Source organism: Setaria viridis, chromosome 8, assembly GCF_005286985.2.
Source record: "Setaria viridis chromosome 8, Setaria_viridis_v4.0, whole genome shotgun sequence".
Taxonomy (NCBI): domain Eukaryota; kingdom Viridiplantae; phylum Streptophyta; class Magnoliopsida; order Poales; family Poaceae; genus Setaria; species Setaria viridis.
In genome coordinates, this window is record NC_048270.2 from 26,278,034 (window position 1) to 26,289,046 (window position 11,013).

The window sequence follows — 11,013 nt, forward strand, 5'->3', positions numbered from 1 at the left end:
AAGGCTTTGAAGCATTTGTTACTCTTGGAGGTGTGCCTCCTAGACGGGTAGGCGTCACCGGCTAGCTCCCAAGGTGTGGTGAGCAACGGTAAGTTTGCGAGGACTGCGATCTTGCCTCCACAAGAAAAAAGATCATTTAGTGGAGACGAGGAAAGTGGTTGAAAGAGACCCGGTTTGTTGGAAGGGAGTTGAAAGAGACTCGTATTCCAACAGACTCCTCAACGGAGATGTCATTGCAGTTAATCTGAACTTCGGATAAACAAGTCCTTGTGTCTTCCTTTAGTTTCTCACTTGTTGATTTCTAGCAAATTACTCATGCTTCCTCTTTGATCTACTTAGGTGTACTTGTCTTATGCGCAAGGACTACTTTACCCTGCCAGATATCATCTATAAAAGCAACTCTCAAAGTTCAATTGGTGCTAGAAGTCAAGGAGGAACATGAGCATTCTACCATGTACCAGTCTGATCAATTTGGCCTAAGCAACCGGTCTGCCTGTTTTGGCCTGAGTAATGTTGCCAAGTGGGTTGAAGTTTTATAAATTGGTCAGCTCGCCTATTCACCCCCTCCAAGCGACATCTTGATCCTTTCAGAACCTCCTGCGCACACAAATAGTCACGAACGAAATGATTCAAGACATTCTATACTAATAATGCATATATACACGAGGGTGATAAAATAAATTTGAAGTACTGCATTTTGCATACCAACCACGCCTCAGGGATACACAATATCTGAAACTCGCAAAACATATGGCCAAAAAGAATGATGCATTGAAATATGCTCCCCACCAACTACCCACCAAAAAATGGGGATAGATTCAGCAGGAAATTACAATTGATAAATAATTTAGAAAAAGAAAAGAATAACAACAAATACAGCACAACACCTTACAGGCCAACACTTCTTCCTGGCGTCAAGATATGGGAATAGATACAAATGAAATACAGTGATGGGAATGGACTTCTGATGGTGGCATAGCACATGATTTGCAGAATGTTCTGATAAATTCTTGCACTGATGCACGCATCAGCTACGTTCTTCCTGAACAGCGTGGCATCTTGCATCTAGAGAAGCCTGAGATGAGCGGTATCATTCAACCTTTTTATTTGCCACCCCGTTCTCGACGAATGCTGAAGAACCGTAACTGAGGAGTCGTCTATACATATTCTCTGTGACATCATAGGATTGCAATCCAGCAGGCCTGCAATCAGACAACGAATGGGGGTCGCATGGCTGAAAATCGCAATGGAGGTCGTTACAGAGCTCCCTAAACTTCCTTTGTGAAGGATGTGCCTCTGGTTTATATCTTTAGGAGAGAAGTCATCCTCGGGGTCATTGTCCCCTGAAGTGACAAATTGGAGCCGGCTCTTCCCAGATTTCTTTCTTTGGAGGCTATGCGGGTTGAGCCTGTAAAGTAGATCCCAAGGAGGACCATCTTGGACAGAATTGCTGGAGCTCTGCCGAGAGAACCACTTTGCCTCATTTTGCTGCGATAGTGTGTCCCCCATTGCTACCTTTTCTGGTAGCCTTAGGATGGTCCGGTTCAGGAATTCCATCATCCGAAACTGTACCTGCCTGAGGGACTCCCCCGATGGTGCTGAGAAATCAGGCTGCGTGCTGTCCATCAGATTAAGCATTTCTGGAGTATAAATTTCTGATTTCGAGCAGCCCTCCCACTGACCATGGCTCATCTCAGTCAGAGCATCTGATAGTTGGATCTGCTCCTCTGGAAAATCAAGTTCCTGCAGATTAACATAAAATATATTACAAACTGCAAACGAATCAAAATAAAGTCAATAGAAACACAAATTGTCTAAGCAGGAAAACTGTGCAGATGTTATATGCAACACTGGAGTTGTCGCAGAAATAGTATGCAACAGGGTTCTGTTTCATGAAAGCTTTAATTTACTGATGCGCACTTAATCATGTCTAAAAACAATGGACTTTACACCCAGATCCAAGGAATGGAAAGCACAAGATAAAAGGCATTGCCGCATTGGAGTTGAAGACTCAATTGGAACTAAATGGCTAATAGAGGAAACGGGACAATCATCGTGTTATGGCAAGTGGGCCGGCCACATGCCTAGGCCCACAAGTACTGTAGCTCGTGAACAGCACCACGAGGGGAATAAAATTGGTTTGTTAGCAGGTCATTAGAGATAAGGTTGTTAGAAAGATAAGGTTATTTAGATTTGATTGGATTTGTTAGGTAGCTGGCTATATAAGCACAGTCACACCATCCATTGTAATCAAGTAAGAAGAACCCTAAAAGTAGTCAGAGGGTCAAGGGAGGGTGACGAATAGGTTCTTCATGCTATCCCTAGTTCTACCATATCACATTGACAATTTAAAACATATTCTAACACGGATACAGTATATCATTAAAATATCATAAACGACAAACAATTGACCATCACAAAATTGTAACGGATTGATTTTACCATGAAACAAGCAACAGATTCAGCACACAGTGTATAAATTGTAATGGATTGATTTTACCGTGAAACAAGCAACAGATTCAGCATATGTTGTGTAAACTGCAACGGATTGATTTTACCATGAAACAAGCAACAGATTCAGCAAAGTCTGAAAATAATGTTCTGATGTTTAAAGAGGCCAACATTACCAGCATCTGATGTTTCGAACAACTTTGAAGCAAAACTGCAACACATCATAGAATCCGATATATAACTTCAGTGTGTCTGCATTTCAGGAATACCATTTTAAGGTATAAGGTATAATCTTCTCTAGAAAACTATGGTACAGTTTCAATCAAATTTAGAGCAAAAGTTTCCATAAAAGGTTATAGGAAAAGTGGTGAATTTGTAGTTTATTTAGTTCCAGTTCATTGTCAAGAACCCAGGCAAGTTGTTCAATGTAATCTGTAACAAAAGATACCCTTGATGAATCTTTAAGTGCGTTGATCCAAAATTGGAAGTATTTTCAGTGTAATTGCTTGCACACTAAGTTGGGGGTTGTCCCCCAATTCCCAGAAGAGCTAACCCATGTGGCTGTGGGCCTCTGAAACAAGGGAATACACCCTAAAGGAACAAGTTACTGGTTTTGATAATCCAGAAGCACTCATCGTTTAAGAGAAATACATCTTGCCATAAAGGTCAGCGCGTTACCTTTAATTCAAACCCCAAAGGACCATTCTTTAATAAATTTTAGTTCCACAACAGAAGAGGCAAGCCCCCGGAAAGAAATTTGTTCCAAGATTAAAGAGTAAACGTTTTACATGCACAAATATACAGGAATGGACAAGCAGAAATCTGCACTCTAAGAAGAACAATATGCAGAAGCAAAGATGCTCACACCATCATCTCAGCTAGGTCCAGTTGTAGACTTGCAGCATTGCTAATGCTGCACCTTCCTGATACCTCACTGCTAAAGGTTTTTACCAAACCCACCAAAGTCCCATATGAGCATTCAATCTATGAGTGCAAAAGATTTCCATATCATTATTATTTGGTGCAGTTAAAATATTCATTTTCTTCAAGAGCTTTCTTTCACTCTAGCCATTCCTGTAATTCCTAACGTGCATCAAACAACATTAACACCAATAAAAAAATTGTAGATATTGTTAAGTAGAAAGCATATAAATCCGAAGACCTGCCAGTAAGCTACATAAAGGTAGCAAGAAACACTCAAAGGCTGTCCTGTTGGCCCAAATGGATCACTTTCTCATTCCACCTCTCAGGGCAATGCCCAGTTTTAGTACATATATAGGCTGCCAACCAAGAGGTAGCTTGGTGGCTAAGCAAAGGGGTAAAATAGGAATAAAAGCTCATAGAGCTACTAGACTTAACTAATAATCTCCCCCTAAGTCTAGCAGCTTTTACATAGAAAGAAAAGCATAATTGGTGATTAGGTACACGTAGGCATGAACCACCCACAGACACAAGTGCTCACAGACACTACTAATATATTATTCTAAGGACTCTTCCTGAGTGTTGATGTGGTTGCCTTGACGCTCCCTTCCTCAACGAACTTGAGCGGACTTGCTATCCAGCGACCATTTGCATGCGGTAGGCCACGTGTCCCTCAGCCTCAGTCAAGGAGCGAGACTCACCGTTGTCGCGCGTCAGGTGAAGCATGGCACCGGTCCCATCCTGGCAGCGACTGGTCGCCGAGAATGTCCGCCATGGTGCGGTACTGCAGTGGCTCGACGCGGTCCTCGTCGTGAGAGAGCAGAGTGGCAAAACTCACCGAGCGGTCCAGTGAAGAGCTCGCTGTAGTCACGCTCGATGAAGAAGAGCTGCCCACTCCCCCAACTCCATCGAAGTGAATGTAGTAGCAGTACGTCGAAGTCGAGCCACCGTCCACCATCTTGCCCCGCACCACCTCCTTGATGCCGAGCTGTGGCACCTCCGCGTAGAGGACGTAGAGGTTGTTCTCCCCCGTATCCACCTTGGCAAGGAGGTGGCGGTGTCGATCCCAAATGTGGAGCACTCCGCTGTCGATATCCACGCGCGACCCGTTCTCATCCAGCTGCCCGAGGCTGATGATCGAGTTCCTCAACGCGGGAATGTAGTACACACCGGTAAGGAGCCGGGGCTCGCCAGTCTTGGCGACGAGGACGACAGAGCCGACGCTCGTGATCTCCACGACCGAAGAGTCGCCGAACTTGACGGAGCCACGCACGTCAACCACTATCCAGGAACCAATCGTCAATCTTGTCATCGCTGGTACCGTCGAGGTGGAGGAGAGCCGTCGCTGGTCCCATGAGCTAGGAACAGAGCTGGCTCCTCCTCCACAGCCTGCGCAACGTGGGCCTGGCCACGCCTCGGTTGGCAGCACTCCCGGGCCCAATGGCCAGTCCTGCCATAGTTGTAGCAGGTGTCGTCTCGAGCGGCCTCGCACTCGCTAGCGGCACCGCCCTGGGCGCCTCCTCATGCCCCGCCCTCTGCACCTCCTCGCGCCTTGCACTTACTTGTCACGCTTGCGGCCGCCTGTCGACGAAGGCTCCCCCTCCTTCCGCTCCTTCCGGCGGACAAGCCACCTCTCCTCGATGAGGTGGAGCTGACCACCGAAGATGATCTCCCCGCCAAAAGAAGGCTCGTCGTGGTCGTCGAATGCCTTGAGTCGCCCCATCAGCTCCTCGACCGACAACGTCGAGAGGTCGAGCAGCATCTCAATGGAGATAGCGAGCTGCGAGTACTTCTTCGGGACGACACGCACGAACTTCACCACGGCTTTCTCCTCATTGATCTCATCGTCGCCGTACCGCTCTAGCTGCTGCATCAGGCTGGAGAGGCGAAGGGCGAAGGCGTCGATGTCCTTGCCCGACTTGAAAGCTAGACGATCCCACTCCTGCCGAAGCTTCTGCAGAGTGGACTTGCGGGCGTGGTCGCTACCAACTTGGGCCGCAGCGATAGCGTCCCAAGCGGCCTTGGCAGTCCTCTTCCTCGAGAGGTTCGCCGCCATCTCCATCGAGACCGCGGCGAGCAATGCCTCGAGCGCTTGCTGGTCCTCGTGGTTGTTGACGTCACTATACCAGACCGCATCCCACATCTCCCGCACCTGGAGCTTCACCTTCATCACCGAGAACCACTCCATGTAGTTGGTCTTTGTCAACATCAGCCACTGCGTGCTGCCGAAGGACCCCCGAATGATGGTCTTCAGGACCCTCGAGGGTCGGTGCCCAGAGTCGAGGTCGGAGTCATAGTCGGAGTTGAGGCCGGACTTGTGGCCGGAGCTCCTCCTACTCCGAGGACGCCCACCGTCCGCGCCTCAACACAGGTCCTAGACCCAACGGTAAAACCTCTGCATTCCGCCGTCGGTCCGCCTCCTCCAACTCGGGACAGTCGCCATGCGCCTCAGCACCAGCACCCTGCACCGTATGTCTTAGCTCCATCTCGTCACGATGCGCCATCTCACGCGTCGCCTCCGCCTCCTCGCGTAGCCGGTCCGCCTCCAGACGTCATTGGGTGGCGACCGCCGCTATCGCTTTGCCTCCTCCATGGCTAGGCAGGCTGCCTCGGCTGCACGCGCTGTCGCGGCCTCCACAGCCGCCACGCGTGCTGCCCGAGCTGCAGCCGCCTCTTGTGCCTCAGCGTCGCGCAGCGCCGCCGCGCAACGCCAGTCCTCTCGCCTCGTGGCCTCCGCTCGCCACTCCTCGCGCGCCGCAGCCGCACACTGTGCCCGGCGCCGCTCCACTGCTGCCTCCTCAGCCGCAATGCGCTGCTCCTGCTCCCAGCGTGCGGCGCGTCGAGCCGCCGCCACCGCCTCCTCACGCCGCTCCTCCTTGGTGGCCGCCCTGCGGGGCCACGCAATGCTCGTGGTCGAGCAGTCGGAGGAGGTACGAGAGGAGCCCTGGAGCTAGCCGGGAGTGCCGACACCACACCGGCCACTTGAGTCGCGACGTCCGCGGGGCTCGCGCTGCCCACGCTCTTCACGCCGCCGCCGCCGCTCGCGCCACCCGCGGCCAATGCTCTCCTGGAGCCAACCATGGGGAAGGTGAAGGAAACCGCCGGGAAGAAGGGGAGGGACCCGCCACCGCCTATGCCTCCTCTGCTGCCGTGCGACGCCCCTGCAGCACCTCCCGCGCGCCCGCTACACGCCGCCTGCTGCTACCGCTCGCCACCCCCCGGACCGCCTGCAGCCACACCTGAGCCGCCTCGCTCTGCTACTCGCGCACCGCGCCACTGCTCGCACGTCCACCGCACACGCGCCTCTTAAAGTGCATTGGGCCCCGGAAGTGGGTTTTGGTGTTGATGACATGCATGATTAAGGAACTAATGATTTTATCGAGTGATTGACAGGTTTTAATTCTAAAGAAGTGCAAAGGTGTATGAAATGAACCTCAAGAACCCCCGATTTCAAAGAAAGAACGGTGTTGAGCTCAGAAGAAGACTTTGCTATGATTTCTAGTTGTGAATTTGAGTATAGGAACACCGTATGCAAATGGATAGCTTGAAGATGTTAAAGTGCTCAATTGAGAACACCCTTGAGAGACACAAATCACTCACCTGCACATCTGTTTTCTCACAGATTCTGTGAGTGTCGGAAGTTCCGACAGGGGGTTAGAAGTTCCGACACTGGCTGGAAGTTTTCAGAAACTTCCGACCAGTGATGCTCGGCCGTTTTAATTTAACTTCGTTGGAAGTTCCGACCCTGTGTTGGAAGTTCCGACAAGCACATAATGGTGCAGTAACGGCTAGCTTTGGGTGCTCAGGTATAAATACCCCCTCAACCCCCCCTCCCCCCATTCATTGTTGCTGAACAAACTCGAGCCAAAACACTTCTAGAGCATTGAATACTCCTCCCCCACTCCCTTTTGAGCTAAATCCTTGAGAGTTTGAGCTAGGGATTGGGTGAGAGCAAGGTTGAAGGTGTGAGTCTTGAGGATTTGAGTGCGAGGTCCAACAAGTTCATATCAAGAGCACTTGAAGCATCTTCAGTCTTCGATTCGCGTTTGTTACTCTTGAAGCTTGCTTCTAGACGGTTAGGCGTCGCCCGTTTGAGCACCCTCTTTGTGTGGTGCGCCCGGGAACGTTTGTATCAACCCATCCTTCGTGGATTCATAGTAAGTGACTCAATCCTCCTTTGTGGTTGATTGAGGGAGGTAAAGGGTTAGTGAGGACCCGGCTCTTTGTGAGCTCCTCAACGGAGACGTAGCTTCCTTTGTGGAAGTGAACTTCGGTAAACAAATCCTTGTCTCGTGTGCTTATTGTGTTCTTCGAGTTCATATTGACCTAGAAGCTTGATTTAAGCCGATCTATAAATTTGTGAAGTTCCTTGCATATCTATCACCTGCAGTAGTCTATACACTTCATTTACAATCTTTTGAATCAAACAGAATTGGCATATTCAGGTTTTATTTTGAATTTCGTTCAGCTCACTTTCTGCTGTCGGAAGTTCTAATACCGCTGCGAAGTTTTTCAGGAAAATTTTGTAGTGAGCCTATTCACCCCCCCCCTAGCATCACAAGATCCTTTCAACCTCGCGCGCCGCCGCCGCTGCCCGCCCGCAGCCGCTCGAGCCGTGCTGCCGCACGCGCCGCGCCTGCACGCCTCGCACGAGCCGCTGTCCCGTGAGCCACCGCTGGTCCCACGCCGCGCCACGCTAAGCCCGAGCCGAACAGCAGCCTCCTCCGCCGAAAGCCACCGCCACCCGCCTCGCGCTCCGGTCAACGCTCGCGCCGCTGCCTCGATCCGCCGCCGCCTGCACCCGATCCGCCGCCTCCCGCGACGGATCTGCATGCGGGGAGGGTGGGGGAGGTGCTCTACCGGCCGGAGGGGGCCCCACGGGCTAGGGTTTCGGGTGCATGGGAGAGGAGAGGTGGATGAGAAAATAGGCTCTAGATACCAAGTGTTGGCCCAAATGGATCACTTCTCATTCCACCTCTCTGGGCAATGGCCAGTTTTAGTACATATATAGGCTACCAACCAAGAGGTAGCTTGGTGGTTAAGCAAAGGGGTAAAATAGGAATAAAAGCTAATAGAGCTACTAGACTTAACTAACATGTCCTAACCATAATCCATTTCAGATTACTATCTGTACAGTAGAAAAGCTTGTCATCTAGGTCCAATTTATGCTAGTGTCAAAAAGACAGTCTGCTCCTTTACAACGAAGAACAACCACTACCATCAGGCTAATATCATGTAGAAGGTAAAAAAACATGGGATCCCATCCTTATGTTTCTACCTATGTTTTCCCTACTGAGATCAATGCGAAACTGTTATGTGTTTAAATAAGTACAGTGTAATATTTAGAGCTTGAAGATAAAGAGAACACCAATATGAGATCCAAGTTTAGTAGTTACTTCTGTAACAAGGAACCATATAGTTTATGTCTTACAGATAATAAAACATATAACAGCATTAATTTCACCACAGCTCACTGCAGTGGCGTAGCTAGAATTTTTATGATGGGTGTGCAAGAGTGCATCAGAATGCTAGACCGTAAAACATTTGTCCCAAACACTTAGGTAATCTCCAATAAAATTTGAAAAGTTTGGGTGTGCCTAGGCACACCAGGATACTCAGTTGGCTACGCCACTAGTTCTGTGGAAGACTCTCAACAAGAGTTCTGATCTTGCCATGAAAACAATCTACATGACAAGATTAATATGCATGAAACAGCTTCATGATAGCAGCGCAGTAGACTCTCAATGTTACCAGTAACTGTTATGTTGCCAAAATACATAAGACAAAAAGAATGGATAACTATTATTCAATAAGGGAAATAAAATGGAAAGAAACCTTCAGGGTATGAAAGATACCATAGCTGCTTTCTCGCAAAACAAATCACGGAAGCATCTATGTCAACCAGTTGCCAAATGCAACCAGCGAACTAGCACGGGCATTATCAGTGCTAAAGATGCATGGTTGCATCTCCAAAGGGCACCTTTGCATACTGTGAAGGACAACATTCAGCAGCACTTCCATAAAGATTAATGCCCTCTTGGACTACACTATCAGGGATGAACCAAAGATGATATATATATATACACCAGCCCATAAGCCAAAGGGCTGGATCAGTGTTTTGATCAATTTCAGCATCATTTTGAGGCATGATCCCAGAGAACAAACACAGTACACAACAATGTCAAAGTGTAGCATCATTTTGATAAGATTGGCTTTTTAGACAGTCAGGAAAATTCCAGGACAAGACCGATGAGTAGCATAGAACAACTACAATGCACAAGCTAAAAGACATAATTTGTCCTCGCGAGCTTTCCAAGTCAATTCAGGTGCATTCCAAGAGAGGAGCGCATCAGCAGCAACCCAATGTACTATCAGGAGGAGAGCAATGGAGTGCTCACCCGGCAGATGAGGGCAGCGGTGGCGCGCGTGCGGTCGAGCGGGGACGCGAACGCCGCGGCAAGCCTCGCGCCGCGGGAGCGCAGGAACACGGCGAGCGCGCGCGCCTGGCGCTCCCCGCGCGCCGTGAGCGCCGCGGCGGGCCACCGGCCGCCGATGAGGTCCGGGCGCATCGCGGCGGCGCACTCCCCGTGGCTGACCACAACGACCTCCACCGCCGCGGCGTCGGCGTGCCTCCCCGGGTGCGCCGACGCAGCCGGCGGCGGCGGCGGTGGGAGGAGGACGTGGCAGGGGTCCCAGACCTTGATGCCTGGGCCCGCGAGCAGGCGCGGGGTGCCCGCCGCCGAGGGCTGCGGCGAGAGCGGAGAGTCCGCGGCGAGGCACGGCAGCACCTCGGGCTCCTGTTCCAGCACCTTGGACGCAGACGCCGCCGGGGGCACGCGCACCGGCGCCGGCGCGAGCGCGGGCCGCGGCGGGGGCGGCGGCGGGCCCGCGGACGAGGGGGCGGCCGCGACGGAGGGCTCGTCGTCGTCGTCTTCCTCGCCGCCGGCGCTGGATACGGAGGAGTGGGAGGAGTTGGCGGAGCCCATCGCGGCGGGCGGGGGCGCGAGATCTGACGGGGTGGGAAGTGGGAACGCGAGCGAAGCTGTGGCTTCTGGGGGAGTGAGGACGACGGCGAGAGGGTGTCGGGTTTGGCTGGCCTGGGCGCTTCGGGCAGGGAGCGCGCGTGGAGATTCGTGCTGCTGCGCTGGTGTGCTTTGATCTCGTTTTGGTCGCATTTTCTATTTTTCCTTTTGTTTTGAAATCATGGCGCTTCCATACAAACCTAGCATAAGAACTTTTATGCTGAAAAGCTCCTAGATGCTCAAATAAATACGACCTAAGAACCAACTATTTATTTCTCGTTACCTTCTTTCTAGTTACCTTCTGTCATTTTAGCTTTCCTCTGTCGTATTTTCATAATGTATTTTTTGTTCCCCTAAGAAACAAGTCGCTAAGAAAACTCCTTTGAAGAAAGGCTTTTAGAATACATTTTGTGCAAATGTTTTTGAAAGAATCAATTGCTTTCTTGATATTCGTAAGTATTATTGGTGAAAAAGTTTTGTAAAAAAATCTGAAATGTTCAAAAGGAATCAACTTCAAGAGTAGGATGGGACAAAAGTTTTTTATTGGATTCATATTGCACTTGATTCTCTTTCATTTACAAATGGGATTAAGTTTGAATTTAAAACGTTGTATGAATGT

At 50.2% G+C, this 11,013-nt stretch overlaps 1 protein-coding gene across 1 annotated transcript; it reads right to left on the bottom strand.

The window, feature by feature from the left end:
• Nucleotides 1-733: 733 nt before the first annotated feature.
• LOC117833719 (uncharacterized) lies at nt 734-10,449 on the bottom strand. The gene is made up of 2 exons (XM_034713313.2): nt 9,771-10,449; nt 734-1,743 (listed from the first exon to the last, which is right to left on the bottom strand). The coding sequence occupies exons 1-2, from the start codon at nt 10,356-10,358 to the stop codon at nt 1,066-1,068; spliced, it is 1,266 nt and encodes a 421-aa protein (XP_034569204.1). The 5' UTR covers nt 10,359-10,449; the 3' UTR covers nt 734-1,065.
• Between the last annotated feature and the right edge of the window lie 564 nt (nt 10,450-11,013).